General features: G+C 33.7%; 3 protein-coding genes across 8 annotated transcripts in view; 1 reads left to right on the top strand and 2 right to left on the bottom strand.

The window, feature by feature from the left end:
• Positions 1 to 117: 117 nt before the first annotated feature.
• Positions 118 to 5297, bottom strand: LOC139104206 (gustatory receptor for sugar taste 64a). The gene is made up of 10 exons (XM_070659532.1): positions 4925 to 5297; positions 3344 to 3603; positions 2932 to 3163; positions 2560 to 2695; positions 1745 to 1947; positions 1454 to 1545; positions 1129 to 1346; positions 757 to 922; positions 538 to 627; positions 118 to 337 (listed from the first exon to the last, which is right to left on the bottom strand). Exons 2-10 carry the CDS (start codon positions 3587 to 3589, stop codon positions 272 to 274), a joined length of 1449 nt encoding a protein of 482 aa, XP_070515633.1. The 5' UTR covers positions 3590 to 3603; positions 4925 to 5297; the 3' UTR covers positions 118 to 271.
• Positions 5298 to 6840: 1543 nt separating this feature from the next.
• On the top strand, positions 6841 to 9362 carry LOC139104147 (uncharacterized). 4 transcript variants are annotated; one of them, XM_070659410.1, is made up of 6 exons: positions 6841 to 6906; positions 7471 to 7705; positions 7844 to 7946; positions 8020 to 8284; positions 8587 to 8743; positions 8854 to 9362. In XM_070659410.1, the coding sequence occupies exons 1-6, from the start codon at positions 6904 to 6906 to the stop codon at positions 9045 to 9047; spliced, it is 957 nt and encodes a 318-aa protein (XP_070515511.1). In that variant the 5' UTR covers positions 6841 to 6903; the 3' UTR covers positions 9048 to 9362. The 4 variants fall into 4 exon arrangements, with proteins under 4 accessions (XP_070515511.1, XP_070515510.1, XP_070515508.1 ...); XM_070659409.1 differs by lacking the exon at positions 6841 to 6906 and adding an exon at positions 6913 to 7020; XM_070659407.1 differs by lacking the exon at positions 6841 to 6906 and adding an exon at positions 6913 to 7111.
• Positions 9363 to 9566: 204 nt separating this feature from the next.
• Positions 9567 to 16929, bottom strand: part of Nrx-1 (neurexin 1) — a 177099-nt gene continuing 169736 nt past the window's right edge. For all 3 annotated transcript variants that reach the window (XM_070659403.1, XM_070659404.1, XM_070659405.1), the window contains one exon: positions 9567 to 16823. In XM_070659403.1, the coding sequence (XP_070515504.1) occupies positions 16406 to 16823 (418 nt within the window). In that variant the 3' untranslated portion in view covers positions 9567 to 16405. The remainder of the gene's footprint in view (positions 16824 to 16929) is intronic.

Genomic DNA, 16929 nt, shown 5'->3' with positions numbered 1-16929 from the left:
AAATTGTGAATATGTATGAGAAAATACATCGAAATTATTTGTAGCAAAACAACTTTTGTAATAAACCTTTATTTTTCTTATAAAATATATGAAAAATTATTTATAATTGCAGGGAGTAGCAGCGTTTAGTAAAAATTGCGATAAGATAACATTGTGTTTTTCCATACATAATAATTTAAAATATTTTAATAAATGTATATATTATCTTACCCAGTATAGTTTGTAAAGTTCATAACAGTTTGCCTGTTGGCAACGTTACAACGTTACGTTACTATTTGTTCACCGAGACGTTAAATTGTAGCAGCACAACTTCGTATGTCAGAATAGCACCAGCCACCTGTACATGAATTTAAAATAGATTATCAGATAAAGATATTGAAAATCATAAAAGAGTAATAAGAAAAAAAAATTAATTTTTGCTTTCAATGTAAATATACAACAAAAAATTCAATTAATGCGTAAAATATTTTTCACTTATGTTCTCGATAGTTTTATATTAATGTGTTATAAAGATTTAATATGACAATTTATTCTTACCGCCAGCATAAAATTTCGCGTGATGGCAAAAAAACGCATTCCTGTAAGCATGATCTCATCAGTAGTGAGTAGATATATCAGCCTTTCCGTCTGTAGAACAACCGCGGATTATTATATGCATACATAAGAAGGATGAATTAGTTAAATAAATAATTTACATAACTCATTGAAGAAAAAGTGCCTACATTTTTTTTGCCTTTTTAATCTCAATAGAAATACCTCAACGTTATACGTAGATGATGAACACGTGTACAACAGCGGTAATACCACTTTACTTTGATCGTGAATCCTAGCAGTGAGAAGAGTGACGGCTATCGTTCTAACGATTAGGAATAAAAAAGACCCGAAGAAATATATGTCGTTGATTATGCCACTATTAGGTTTTCTGTGAAGAATAACATGGAAATTAAATTTATAAATTTACCTTTGAATTAAATTAACATATGAATTATTCCTAATTAATATTTCTGATTAGTATTTTATTATTTACATTTACTCAGCATATACTTTATTAAATGACATCTATGACAATCGGCCAAGATTTGTGATATATGTATTATTTAATTAAATTTAATTAAATTAAATACTTACGACAATCCATTCAGTAATTGTAAGCAGATAAAATAAAGGTTGTTTGCGAACGATAGAAGTATGAGAGGTGCGATATTGTTGTCCACCTTTTTCACCATGGAACTAAGAGTAGCGTAGTCTTCGCGCAATGAACACCAGTCCATTTTTTGATGCTTTGATGTTAAACTTATCACCTGCTTGTTTAACGTTTTGTATCTTTCAGCCAAGCCGGTGGATACCTGAAAACTCCGAGCAAAAGTTCAAATTAGTTAATAAGATTCAAAGCATTTGATCCTCGGTCGTGAAATAAAATATATATGCATAATTATTTACAAAGTTTTATTACCAGCATAATGAAAACGTCGGTGAAGTTCCACGTAAAAGTTGCTAGTTTGCTGACAATAAAAATGACGATACCGAGTGCGAAGTTATATTTCACTGAAAATAAAAAAAAAGTTTTAAATTTCCTGAAGCAATAAAAATATCAAAGTTTTATGACAAATTTATAGGAAACGTAATATTAAATACAACGGACGGGTTTTCGAAATGGTACAAGTTTAATTACTTTGCAGAGATTCGTATTAGATCGTACTATTAAAAAAAAAATCTTTTAATTAAGTAAAATATCGTTATTTACGTATGTTTAAAATAAACTCGTGAGACGATGCGGAATATATGTATAAAAAATTTTTAAACGTCGAATTTCCTGATTTGCCACTCCAGTCGTACTTCGTAGTGTTTAACATCATACTTAAGAGATGTTCGAAAACGGCCGTAAGTAGAATAGAAGCCGATATAACGTACAACTTCCAGCGCAGCTTCGGTCGTATATTTTTATTGCTAAAAAAAAAGAAAAAAGAAAATTAGGGGTGAACAACGTTTATAAGACAAAGTGAAAAATTAATTTACTTTAGACAAAGATATTATTCAACGGGATTTCCAACGTGAAATAATCGATTCTGAAAGACGTGCTTCAATGAGGAATCTTTAAACATTTACGTCGCTCGAGGCAAATTACAAGCGACGATATCTTCTGATGATAGATGCCAGAGACACGCGATCACCATATCGTGTTTGCGTATTTAGCGACAAAAGTTAGATTTGTCTATATTATGCCGAATTGCGTAGATGTAATATAAAACATACGTAATAAATCTTTTACATATATTTTTTTTTTATAAGAGCCAATGCGTATTGCAATAATATCGCAATTAATTTCAACCTACAATTAAATCTGTCGCGATAGCGTAAAACGGTTTTATACACGATTTATTATTGCTCTTATAACGTTTGCTGTCATTGCGTGATGACGAGCACGTGCGATTGCAATCTCTTGGGAAGTTAATATCTCAATCTGTTGAGCCTATGCAGCTAGTGCGTGTGCCTCTGAAGAGGACGAGCTCGATCATTTGATAATTTGCAATCTTCCTTATTCAATGCACTGATATTTACCTGTCCATGAAGTGTTCCATATTTCTCCAGTCACGTTGAAGGGATCCCCAGCGTGGTGAGAGCCAAAAAAATATTATCAGGCCCACGAAGGAGTTCGTGTAAAATATCGCACCGGCCGTAGCAGACGCAACTCCTCCTGAAATTGAATTATGTTAGAAAAAGAGAACTTTGAACGAAATAAAAAAAAAAAAAATTATTATTATATCTTTTTTATTTTTTTCTGTTCCGATTTTATTTCTGGAAAAGTAAATTTGGTCTTTTTACATATCGTGTTAGATTCGCTTCACGGTGCAATAAAGCAACATGTGTCATTCTGTAGATAAACGGCGGCACAATGCGCCACAAAGCAACGCGAAATACTTATCTGTTTACCTTTCACCTCGAAAGTTAAGGAGTTCAGCGTTCTTATCATGTGGATAATCGCCAATATTGACATAAATAACACCATTCCGAGTATGAAAACGGAGTAGGCAGTACGAAACGAAAATTTTATGAACTTTAGCTGCACCGGATTCGGGCTGCATATTCCTGAGACCGGTAGAACGCCAAATAATTGAGCTAACGTTAAAATCGGGCTTATCGCACAGTGGAAGCTTTCTGGATCCTACAAAAAAAAAGAAAAAAAAAAGAGAAAGAAATTAAAGTTTCGATAATTTTCTTTGTCTTCTGTTCGTATTTTTTATAATTTTTCTTCTTCTCTTTAAAGCTTCGGGAAACAAAACTTCTGTGATATTTGAGACAAGCGATTTCTTTCTTTCTTTTTTTTTTTTTGCAATATACTTACATTGTTGCTCGAGGTTAAAGTGTGTTCACTCGGAAAACCACTGTGGAGGAACGGTCGTGACCTCGGTGGAGCCGGAGGCTGGGAAATCGGAAATTGAATTCCCATCCCGTTCACCTTATCCTTCCTCTGGCGCATCAGAAATGGCAGGCTCTTTTGATGAGTTGCACTACCCTTCTTCGAGCTTGCACTAAGTATCCGCTTCGTTTTCAACATCATGTCGTAATTGAAGTTGAGTGGCCCGCCCATTTCATTACGGGATTCTAATATTAAATTAGATCGATTATCGCGTGACAAAACAATTTAAAAAAATAAAGAAAAAAAAAATGTAAAATTAAAAATTCACTCACGAAGCTTATGTCTCTAAAAAGAGATTAATTATTATTGACTCTGCGTGCGTACACGCGCGGACTGTTAAACGTTAATTCGTAACATCACTCGCGATTGATTAAACTGAGGTGGGTTATCATTACACACGCACAAGTCGCATTAAGACATAAGATCGAGGGAAGGGTGTAATTACGATACACAATTCCTCGTATGCATTGCATTGAAATTCATTAATTTAATGTATTGTATATAGGCGATGCAATTAAATGTATTAACAAATTATACGTTAATGTAATTAAATGTTTCGTGTTATCACAGTTTCACAGCCGTTTAAACTTTTTCAAAAGCGAAATGGTAATTAATGGAAATTAATTTAAAATGGGAAATAACACGTAACGAAATTAAGAGTAACGCATGCGAGTTGCCCATTAATTTATGTATATATTATAGAAAATAGTAATGAGGTAATACATCTAACGAGCTGCCACAGTTTCAAGAATTTAATGAACGTTGAATTTCTTTTTTATTTGCATTCTGATATCAGAGATTAATATTAAAGTTCTTTTTAACGTATTTAAAAATTATGCATTACTGTGTTTATTTCTGGTAAACGCGATAGCTTGAACAATTAATTATCGTTGTGTCACATCACTCGATGCGACTGAGCCACCCTGCTACTTGAAAGGGTTGGTCGTTTGTTTAGCGTGGATAAACCTGATATGTTGACGCAGACAACCGATTCGCACGTCAAGTGCAACGTCATTTCACGTTCATTTATTCGAATGACTCTTGTCAAACGCTATTAAATGGCTATTATATGCACTGTCTGATAAGAATTCTATGTCAATTGTACAATTTTTTTCGCTTCCTTTTCACTGAATTCAAAAACATCATGTGCACTCTCGTGCGTCATGAACTGTAAGGGAAAAAGCGATTGTATAAATATCTATACGGTTCAGTAATACAGTGTCCTGTAGAAACACAAATTTATACCAATATTTAAACATAAAAGAAAAAAAGTAATTAAAGTTAAAGATAAAATTAGTTTCTATGAGATTGTTATCTTTATTTTACACGAAATAAGTGCCTTTTTTTTCCTAAGTTTTTATTTCCACAAAAAATCTGTTTTAATGCTATTTCTTTTAATACACCTTTCTAAATTTTTTTTTTAAACATATCAAACGATTTAATTTCTGGATTACTTGAAGAAATGATATTTTCGCTTGTAAAAATTAAAAGGAATAATTTACTTACATGATATCTTGCTTTTCGTGACTCTCATTGCTATACAAATCCCATCTCAAGAAGTGCGGACAATAGGTGAAAAAGAAATAAGCTTCGACAACAGTTACGTTTAAATCTGCCACTCGAGGGTCTCCAACGTGCACTAGTGAGCAAAGACCGGCTTGAATCAAGATTACATGCGATACTGTACGACGCATGTCCGATCAGATAGTCGACTATACCACTTACGCCGAGCTTTGCTGAAAATAAAATGCACATGTTAGATCGCATTGATTGCAATGTTTTCATCTTTTTTGCGTAAATTACGATCGATTTGTTTTGGACTGATTCAAATATCGTAAGATTAATATGCAGCACGAACTGATTTCTGCACCAGCAATATTAAAATAGAATTTTTTTTAATCACTTAAAGTTAATTATTAAACTATTAGATTAAATAATGATTAAATAAAAAAAAATATATTTTACATGATTCGTCTATCAAATGTTTGGTAGAAACACGCTTTTCCTACAATCAGATTATTTGAAACAGAAAGCAAATTATAAATGCGTTAGCTTGATTAATGTATTTATAAAATCAGTTAAACTCTTCGCGTTATGACCGCTTTTTTTTTTTTTTTTTTTAATTTGCCTAAATATCATTTAAGATCTTTTAATCACATATCTATTTGCGCTTTACAAGCCGAGGTAAACGGCTATACGTGAAAGCAAGCTAGAAGTGTTAGAATTAATAAAATATTCAAGGATACGACATATTCCTATACAGTTATGAGGAAAACAGTAATAAATGAGATATGAGTAACGAAGGAAAACAGCGAGAACTGTTTACGCGTGGCATATGTGTCCACGAATCGATTTTTTCGCGAAAAAACATTCTCGATGTAAAGCTCTCAATGTAAAATCGAATAATTAAAATCAATACACGCACTATAACGTTCTAAATAGGAAACGTGAGTGGTTAAAATAGATAAGAATATATATTTTTGGTTCGCAGAAATGTCGACTTTAGCGCAGATTAAAATTGATGATTAATATAGTATTTTACGCGATACGTCTAGTCATTAATATATTTCTATTTTTATTATTTAATTTGCTAATTATTAATTATTTCAAGCGTGTTCCGTGTTAAGTCCTAGGGTCCTCTTTTGAATCTTTAGATGATATAGAAATTCTCTGCTATCTACTGATAGCGACGGTGACGGGCTCGTAGTGAATTTCCTCGGAACTAAAATGAAATTCTATGTCCGTATTGATTAATCATTAGCGAGCGAAATCGGCGGGAAACAGGCTCTCGGCTGCCACCAACTTACTCCTCCTATATTCCTGACACATTTCAAGCGTTTTCGGATACTCGGCGCCGAGAAATCCTCGGATTGACGAATTTATCATTTCGTGTATTTTTAATTTCTTAATTGTTTATTTGGGCAAATATATTAGTGATTAAATTGCTATTTTTTTTAATTGTAATTAAGGAATTAAATATTATTTAATGAGAAAATTTAACGAGAAAGGCGGTAGCGCGTTCTGAAGCGCGGTAGGAATAAAACGCGGGATAGTGAATATCCCGCGGTAGGGATAAATCTATATCGCGAAAAAGCGGTAACGATAAATTCAATTTAATCTCATAAAATTTTTTAAAGATAAGATTATTAACTGCTGAATTAATAAAAAAATAATTAATAACTCTATAAAAATAATTTATATTTATATGATATTATACATTTGTATTAAACGTTGATTTGTCTAACAACTAAACTTGACTAATGGAACCAGTTTAAAAAAAAACAGCACGACAGAAATACGAAATGAGATATATCTTTTTCGTGTAATAGGACAGCTTTTACATCGGAATTCAGGATTTGGGTGCCTATAGCTTACTCTTGTAACTGGTTCTATGTTTGTCATTTACGTTCAATAAAAACGCGCTTGCGCTCTGCACCAGTCTGATACTACCCTCGGATATCAGAGTCGTACGGAGCCAGTGCTCGATGGTAAGAGTGTATTTTCTTATCGCGGCCGTAGTCTTCTTGATTGTGCACGTATGAAGTGATCCGTGACTTGTGGAGAATGGACGAATTTACTTGAACATCATCAATTAATATTGAGTGAGATAGAAATTTGATTCGACGATGTAGAGGCTACACAATCGAGAAGACGAGGAGGGAAACGGGATAAAAGACTGACTGGAGATTTAATGTCATATTACTTTTGAAGGTTTTTCATATATTTTTTTAGTTAATTTATTATATTTTAATTAGAGTACTTATTTTATATCGATACTTATTTTTATTTCTTCTAATTTTATTTTTATCATTATTTGTTTTAATTATCTGTGCAAGTTTATAGATAAAAATATATTCACATAAAAAAATAACGTATTAGAAAATTATTTTTATCTTTGACGTAATTTTTTAATATTAACATTTGTTGCAAATTTATAAATGTGACATATATTTAATGTTCAATTTAATTTTATATATGTTACATTTTTCTTACATTGTGAATTGAAACACTCTGCTGTAGCTATATTAATTTGTTAATTTATAAATTTGCAGATGAGAGCATTGGACACAATTATGAATTCAACTTGCGCTTACTGTACCCTCGAACCACCCCCTGACATTCTTCATATACCTCCACCACCATTCCCAGCTATTCTTCAGCAAGGTTCTGATTTTTATCCGAGCTCTGACATTCTGCCATTTCCACCGCATTTAAATGACAGTCCTTGTAAGCATTTTTGCGACCGGCGTTCTGAAGGAGTGCAATATATAGAAATGCCTCAACAAGGTGTGAAGAGACGATATAATTTTTATTTACGCAAAATTATACTCAATATATTTTTTATTTATATTAAACTTTTATAAAAAAAATTAATACCAATAAATGTAATTTTTTTTTTTCTAATTAAACATATATAAATTTTAGGAACCGTCTTCGACGATACGTGGCTCCTGATTTTAATATCGTCGTGCGTTGGTGTCATTCTTATTAGCGTTGCACTCGCAACGTTGCTTCTAAAATGCAAATTGTAAGTATATTTTACGATAAAGGGAAAACTAGTTTAGAAAAATCCGAAACGAAATAAACGGTAAATACGATAGCAACAGAAACGGGAAAGGCGGAGTGATTTCCATGCCGAATACAGCATCAGGGATGCAGACGAAGAACGGCCGACTACAAAACGAGGCGGTGCTCTACCCTTGTGCGACGGACACAATGCAAGACAGCCGGGTAATGTGGGCCACCCTCACCCCTCGCGGGACCACGAGACATTATTTGGAGGAGCACACGTACGAAACGATCGGGGGTGGGCAGTTCCCCAAACGTTCTTGCACGACCACACCAACTGAACATGTAAAACTCAAGGCAATTTAACAATATGTTTCTATTACATGACAAATAATTGTTTCTGGCGTCATCAGTTTTTTTTTTTCCTTTGACAAAATACAATTTTATTTAATTAAATTCCCTTAAGTTACTTCGAACGTTAATTTCTGTCGGCGATTATTAAATTATAGATTTGTTAATCGAAAAATTAAATTAAATCAAGTTATCTGTTCGGATTTATTGAAACTTGATAAAAAAAATTATTTCTTGTTAACGTTTATGCAGAAAAAGTGGCTTAAAGTTACTTACCTCTATATAAATATAAATTGATAATTTTCCAGACGTATGCTGACCCACCAGCCATCTCTCCGACATTGCAAAATCGTCCGAAGGATGACAAGGCTTTCGATAACACTGCTTTCGTAGATTACGAGGAACCATTATCTATCAAGACTGAGTATTATCAGCTCAACGACGTTCTGGAACCGAATGAGTCCGGTAATTACAGACTTGATCGGTTTTAATTTCATCAATTAATAATAAAAAAAAAATAAATAAAAGTATATTAACATGAAGATAAAGATAAATTAATTTTCTTGTGATTTTAGGAATTCTTACGATCCAGAGAGGAACCTTTCGTCCGCGTGTAAGTTCTCCAACGAGAATCGAACATCCGAACTTACCCCCGTTAAATCTTCATCCGCACAAACGCGCATCTCGCAAGGGTTCTGGCACACAACACACTTCGGACACACTTTTGAGGAGCAGCATCACGTCGTCCACTTACATACCTACCATATAAGCGTATAAATACCAAATTCTCTTCTCGTCACATTTTTCCGAGATTCCTCCAAGCCCGAGTTATGCCGTGCACACCCTCATTTTACAATCTCGTTAATATCATCGTATCTAATCATTGTAAACGCACGCTGATCGTCAAATAATAAAAAAAAAAAAAACGCGACTTAATCGTAAAGAATACTTCTTTTTTATCGATTGATATGACTTGTGATTGTGATTGTTGTGTAGAACGGTAGGCTGTAGACTTATTAGAATAAATGACATATGTTACATTTGCATCTTACGATATAAATAAAACAGTGCATAGCAGAACAGACTCTCCCGTTCATTACCACTAATTATTTTTTCTATCACTTCTGAGTTATGAATAACAGATTTAATTTGTGGATATAGCGTCGCCCACTTTTAATATATTGCTTCATGAACTTTCATTTTTTACACTTACAATCTCTGAAGAATAAAGAGGTTCACGTTGAGAGCACGTCGATAAGGGATGAAAGGCAGGAAGGAACGTCCCGTATAGTTTCAATATTTTATTCATATAATTTCGTAATTACGACATTATTTCTATTATATTTACAACGTCCCCGAACTCAAGAGAGTTTTGTAATGAGTAGTGTGCGCGCACTATGCATATTCACATGTGTATGTGTGTGTATGTATGTTTGTAGGACGCGCGGGTGTGTATTACGTACCTCTTTTTTTTTTTTTTTGCAAGATTAACGTGAAAATACATTCCCGAAGCTGGCAAAAGCTGTTTTAACCGATATGGCAAGCTCCATTCTTTTTTTCCCCACGTTGGGCGACGAAACCACGGACGTTTCGTTAACAGCAGTAAAAACATCACATACAAACCAAACACTATCATTTTCCAACCACTAGATTCGCGTAAAATATGGGAAACAGCCATTTTCACTCACAATCAGTTCCACTTGTATTTGGGAACCATACATCGGATAAAGTAATAACGATAATCTCTTCCCGGGCGCAGTTCGAAATGTACATACATCGCTTAAAAACGCGGACGCCAAACTAAACGTGGCTCTTTTTTTTGCATTGACGTGTAAAAAATCTAATTGCATCGCGTGCACCTACGACCCTCGTAAATTTAACGTTTCATCTATACTTCACGTAGCCTGGAACGAAATAGCCGATCGACGGCGGATTTTCTACGTCGATGCGAACCAGCCTCTTGCGTGTCTCTACTCCTCTCTATCATATATATAATATGTATATATATACACATGTCGTATGAAATTTGCAATCAGCCGATAACAAAAGATGAGTCCGCTTCTGGAACTTCGCAAGATTCACTCTCTTTCTGCCACATGTCATTCTCTTAGCACGATCACTCTCCGTTTCGTTCACAAATATGTTTTGCTATCTAATTTATAGTGCACTCATATACATACGACTGTACAATGTAAAATATAATTCTATCTAGCTATATAGCGACTCTAGATACAGCTGTGAGTGAGCGTTCGCCTCTTATTTTCCATTTATTCCAGTTATTATCGGGTTGTGCATGTCCGGCGGACATTTCGGCAATTTTATTATATCGACGATAATTAAATAAATAATACACACTTTTTACAGTAACCACTAGACTTAAATACTGTCAAATGCTGCAACAATTTGCTCATCATTATTCCCGTTCAAAGTATTATTCTCACTGATCTCCCTGGCGCCTATCTTAAAACTATTTTTCAAAAGAGTCGGAATATTTATGAGAAGACACAAGTTCATTTTATTTTTAATAATAAAAATAACTTCTATAGTATATTTTCTCCTATTTTAATAATGAGAATAATCCTTTGAAAATTTATTGTAACAATATTTTATAACAATTTTACATCTCGCTACAATTTGTTGCAGCACTTAACGCACAAAGAGTTTTGGAACGCGTATATTAATTTTGCTAGATGAAGGCTGTAGCAAAGTTAGGATTCGAAGATTCGAAATTAATTTTTGTGCAATCTCTGTTTTTTTTCCTTATTTTTTTCTTTTACAATTCGTAATTTTCGATTCTTGTAATTACGAGTCATTAGCTGATGTAAAGCGTTCGCTAGAGCCGTCAACATTCGAACAGTTTATCATTCAAATACTTTCGTAATTTTATAATTACGAATAACGCACATATAACATAAATAATATCAGTAATTGTGTTGTACAATTTTATGTAACAATGCAATAATATAATTATTATTATCACATCAACAACGGAGACATTGATTAAAATAATATATTAACTACATCTTATAATTATCACGAGATTTTCATATTTCGTTATGAGATTTTTTCTTATATGTGATTATTACTTATCTTACGTAAGAATTTTTATTTGCTGTTGAAATTGCTATAATTGATTTCGACAAATGAAAAACATCCATGAATGCAAATCATGAGGAAAAGAAATAAGAATTGGTTATTCGATTACGAATCCGACTGCTCCAGCTTTTGTACGCGATACAATTTTGAGTTTGATAGTACGTAAGTTAATAGTAATAGTACTGCTCACTAAATATATCTTTATAGAAGTTAATTTAGTTAAGTATAAACGTTAGTCGTGTCGGTACATCGAACGATATGCAGATAGAGAATTGAAGGGCAGTGATAACAATATGTCTAAAGTTTTCTTGCTTGATAAAGAGATTTTTTTTCTTAAAGAAAAGAGGAATAGAGAAATGAAATATATTTCTTTGCAGCGGCATTTTTCTCCGCGAAAGTTGTGACTAATGTAATGTAAAAAATAGCGTCAAGAAATAGCAGTCACCGAGAAGTTATTAATTAACTGTTAACGAAAAGAGCGCGAAATCGAGGATATCCTTTTTATATGAAATATCGTTGTTATCGATGTATCGTTAAAACTGCCCACGCACACGAGATTCAGCCATATAAATATATATGTACAAAATTCACACATTGATTTACTTATTCATAAATGCCTTCGAGGTGAAATAAAACGCGAGAGGAAGAAGGGCGAGGGTAAACGATTGCAAATTTAACGAAGAGCGGGAAATGATGATAGGCGCTCTTTATCTCGATAAAATGGATATGAAATAGGTATTAATGCCATTGAAGAGTAAAGAAGCTTGTTCGAAGCGTAAATGTTGCATCTACATCCATAATCTCGTTGAAGAGTGATTTATTTGCTAGATAGAGACACGGACTAATTTGAAAAATTAGATTTACGTCAAGTTTGATTAATAAAATTCTTGATAATTAGACTGAAAACGACCGACTTGATAGAGAGACGGTACTTGATAGAGGGATCAAAGTCTCACAAAAAGAGTGCAATCACTAAACGTCTATCGCTGCTAGTAGTCAGTAATGGATTAATCCCGATTGATCGCGTTAATTGTTCTTCCCTGAGGATTGTTACTTCGAGATACGTGCGTTATCGACTTATTAATTATATCTATTATTTCACCGTTAAAGGAAACGGCGAATGAATTATAGTATATAGAGAAAGAGAGAGAGATAAAGATAGAGAAGCTATTGATATTGGCAACTGATTTGATTGATCTCGTGCAGCGTGATCTAAAGAAGGACGATTTCCTCGTAGAAAGAGTGCGTTACAGAAGAGGAATCACAAACTTGAGACTTATAAAATATTCGAGAGCACTTTATAATAATCGGACGTTTTCTTATTTTTCTCCTATGGTTAATCGTCGAGGGACAGTGATGGGCAAAGTACTATTTCCATCCTCAAATACTAGAGATAGATCGCTTCATCGACAGTGCTTATCATATTATTCTGCCGATACAAAATATCGGAAGTGTCGCGCGAAAACGGTGAGGCCTTCTATTCTTTCCTTACGTGAAAAGAAAGAAGTCTTCAACGAGTTTTTTTTGTAATGATCGATACGCTGAGGACGTAATGTACGCTTTACAGAATCTGCTTTGCAAATTAAGAGATTCAGAGATAAAAAATCGCAGGAACTATAGACCCTTATGCGTAACCGAGACCCGCGTTCACTTAAATGTGCTTTTTTTTATAATACGCCTTTGTAATGTGTAATTAGGCAATAACCGAACGGCTAATTATTTTTCAGGAAGTTGTGAGAAATATTTAAACGATGCCGAAACTTTGGTTTCTTCGTTTCTTTCGCCCATTAAAGATCTGATTTTTTTCGGTTTCGCTTTTCTACGCTTTTCAAAACTAAAATAAAAGAAAGCAAGCGTAAAATAATGTAACCGAAAAAAGAGCAGAATCTCTCATTTCTCCCAGAAAATCAAGCAGGAAAAAACTTTGCAAATCAAACGTGCTTTAGATCAGCTTAAACGCTAAGCCCCATTTACTATTTATTGCTTTTTTATCTGCGACAAACGTCAGTTTGTGGCTCGTCATCACTATTAACCATGTTAATTGTCAGCCGTGTTAATAGTAATAATTCTGTTTTTTTTTTTAATTAAAAACAATTATTGTTAATATGTAAAATTAAACATAAATGTTAAAATTAATTTAATTAAAAAGTCCTAAATTATATCGCGTTTCTTTTAAAATTCGTATAAACTGAACGTCATTTTTGCTGTGTTAAATCAATTACATTAATAACAATAATAATTAGAATTACGTTTCAGTTCATGTAACACTGTCACTTCATTTATAAATAATTTTTTAAAACATTGCTACTTATATTAAACACATAACTGATTAACTAGATTAATAAAATTCAACATGGGGGGGATAATAAATTGTCTTTCGATTCTTAACATGTCTTGTTTGATCTTTGCTTCACAGAATAGGTTTTAAAAAATCTTTATTATCGCCAACTACGTCAACGATTAACCTTGTTAATAGTAATACTAAGTTAACAACATATAGCTATATACAGGATGCACCAAAGTATCGCTGGTATCCTCGTCCATAAATTCTTTCGTCGACTTTGAGATTTTTAAATGAAGACGTCACAGCATCGCCACGGCCAAAAGAGTCTTACCGAAGATTTTATAGTCGAGAAGAAACGATGCGTAATACCTAGATCGACCTGTATAAAAACGAGCGTATCGTGAATCTCAATTAGGAGGAGACGATGATGCAATTTGGTAGAAACGACTTGGTGCACTTACGGTGCGCCGTGCAATCATGCTCGACGTGAACATACGACACGGTCAAACGTCACCTAACTCTCAGCACTGGCAACACATTCACACACCCTGTATTTAAGTATAAGCATTTTCGCGTATGCTAATATAAATTACTTATTCGTCGGGTTTCCACTTTTTTTTTTTTGTCTTTCCTCTCGCATTACTTACAGATACTTTCCATATGTATAAGAGTCACTTACGTACAATCTCATGTGAAACACATTCGAGTTCGCAATATACGTGAATGAGGAATACCGAGCACATTAATCAACACGTGACAACACGTAAGCTACATCGAATGTGAATTCGCATAAAAATATAGTCTCTAAAATAACTTATTTCAATATTTGTACATTATTGAGTTACTTATTATTTGTGCAGGATAATGATATTCATTAGAACATTTGCTATTTAAAGCAAGTTCTGTGATATTTCATATTTTATAAATTATTAAAAACTTTACACACTGAACTCTATTTTGGTTTCTTTTTTTTCTTTCAAAAAAAAATCATGAAAATATAATATCGCAAATCTATGGTGGAGAAATGCAAACTGTGGTCAACGTCAGTACCACTGTCGTAATATATGTATATTTGTATGAGATGAGACTATTCTTGATAAAATTGTATTACATTCCTCATTAAACGTATTTCACACTCGAATCCCTCGAATGGAACTCTTATTATATGCGTCTCATGTATTCTTTACTCAAACAGACTTTAATAAAATCTATTTAATTCGTTAAACAATTTATACACGCATAACATAATCAATAAGTATGTGTGTCATATACATATATAATATCTGCTCGCTTTTCTATACAATAATAAATGTATAAATAGGATAAAATTCCGTTATAACGCTTTCGTTTCTCTAACATTTTACTTCCAACATCTTATTGTCGTGAATAAACTAAGAATAAAATGCAATCAAACGTCCCTTTATCATAAAATATTGTACGTGTTAAAAATAATATTTAAATGTTTTATCAGCAAATTAATAAAGTACCAGTCGTTTAAAATAGTCAATCAAAATATTTTAGTGATTCTGTATTAAACGATTTTTATTGCAATTATATGTAAATTAAAGTTAAATACTTCCACGCCCATTTCTTTTTAAGCGTTAGTCTAACTATGTACACAAGATGTTTAGTAGAGAATGAATAAAATATTTTGATCGATATCTTAGATGAATAATATATCTCTTAAAATTATTTATGCGGTAATAACGAGAATAATTTAAAGTAATGCTTTTAGAAAAAATGTTGGAAGTAAAATCTGCAAAACGATAAAAATATTTTGCCTACAATCGCATCCGTGCAAATTGTTTCCTAAGATTTGTTCGAATCAGTCATTGCTAATATCACCGTCTTTCCTTTTTTTTTTTTTTTTTTATTAATTTTACATCGAGGAAAGAGGAGCAACGCTAGATCGTTAATTGGTACCTCGCGACTCGTCGATTCTTTTTACGAGAGCAAGTCATTCGACGGATTTTCCTAAATCAATTTTGTCTCAATTAATATTATAATTAAAAAAAAAAGATATTATACCTTTTCAAGACAGCATACCTTCGATCTCATTACTTCCTCAAAGAATAAACATGATTTTTATTCTAGATATCTATCGATTCTGACTTTAAAGTTCTTAGAAAACATACTTTATCGAGGATATCACTGATCGTCTCTCGTGCATTTTGATCCTTTTTCATAGAAGAGTACGAGAGAGGTTTTATTGAATCATGATCGTTTCTATTACACACCAGTCCTCCTGTAAATTATCACGAGAGTTTCCTAAGCGCGTCTCTTCTCATTCGTGGCCAAAAGATTATTTTCGTACGCGCAGCTACACCGTATTCACCGTCAATCAGATTTCACGAGACATCCCTACGAAAATCGTTTACCGCGCGATGAGCAATTCGAGGAAGATTCTCTCGGAGAATATTCGATCACTTTTCGCGTTATACTAATACAGCGTCGAAGCCTTAAAACAGATTCTTAGAATCTCGGCACTCACGTAGACTTGATTAATTATTTAACAGTTTAAAAGTTTTCTTTTCGCGTGCTCTAATTAGCGAGCACACTTTACTTTGCACAGCCGCGAAACCCATGAAGTACTATTTCGTTTATTCTCCTCTGTCTTACTGAGTCCTTTTCAACAACGAAAACTGGCAAAAGGAGAAGTTCACTGGCCACATCCAGGGCCCAAACTTTCTGTACACGAATTTCGAACGCAAGGCAATGTCCTGTAACTGGCTATGCCTTCTCTTTTTTTACACATACCACTCTTTAATGTCTATCAGTTCTCGCTTTTTATTAGTTTTACTACCGTTGGCACCGTTCTTCAAGGCGCCGTTAAAAGGCTGGCCAGAGCCGGCGGCGCCCAGCAAAGCCGCGTTTGGATCTTGACAAAACGTTTTCGTCTCGTCCACTTTGTAACTCGTTTCTGGCCGGTTCTTAAACTTGAGGATCACTAGTATGATAAGGACTATCGCTATTAGAGCGGCAGCTATGATGCCAATTATAAGCGCGGCGTTTTCGGCCGCCTCGGATGTGATCCGCTTATTGTTGTTGTTCCTGGGCGGAGTTGGCATCGGATGCACCGGTGGCGGCGGAGGCGGTGGTGGTTCCGTCATTTCCGTCGTGGTCGACTGCGTCGTTACGGTTGTCGATCGATGCGTCACAACGCTGCTGCAAAGCGTAAGCGATAACCATTTAATTTTTATCGAAGCCAAGCAATTATGGATGAGGTACAATTTTATTAAAATTCGAGGCTTTTTGTTGTGCATTATGAATA

This window comes from Cardiocondyla obscurior, linkage group LG07, assembly GCF_019399895.1.
Source record: "Cardiocondyla obscurior isolate alpha-2009 linkage group LG07, Cobs3.1, whole genome shotgun sequence".
In the NCBI taxonomy this organism is placed as follows: domain Eukaryota; kingdom Metazoa; phylum Arthropoda; class Insecta; order Hymenoptera; family Formicidae; genus Cardiocondyla; species Cardiocondyla obscurior.
Note: the sequence above shows the minus strand (reverse complement) of the source record. Positions and strands in the feature narration are given on the sequence as shown.

Excerpts from the sequence above, each read along its gene's own strand:
- LOC139104206 (XM_070659532.1), bottom strand. The coding sequence starts at position 3,589 with ATGGGCGGGCCACTCAACTTCAATTACGACATGATGTTGAAAACGAAG. Across the intron at positions 1,546-1,744 it reads CGAGTTTATTTTAAACATAC|TGAAATATAACTTCGCACTC; the intron begins GTAAATAACGAT and ends TTTTATTTTCAG. Across the intron at positions 1,347-1,453 it reads CCGACGTTTTCATTATGCTG|GTATCCACCGGCTTGGCTGA; the intron begins GTAATAAAACTT and ends CGGAGTTTTCAG.
- LOC139104147 (XM_070659410.1), top strand. Across the intron at positions 7,947-8,019 it reads TTGCTTCTAAAATGCAAATT|CAACAGAAACGGGAAAGGCG; the intron begins GTAAGTATATTT and ends TAAATACGATAG. Across the intron at positions 8,744-8,853 it reads TCTGGAACCGAATGAGTCCG|GAATTCTTACGATCCAGAGA; the intron begins GTAATTACAGAC and ends TTGTGATTTTAG.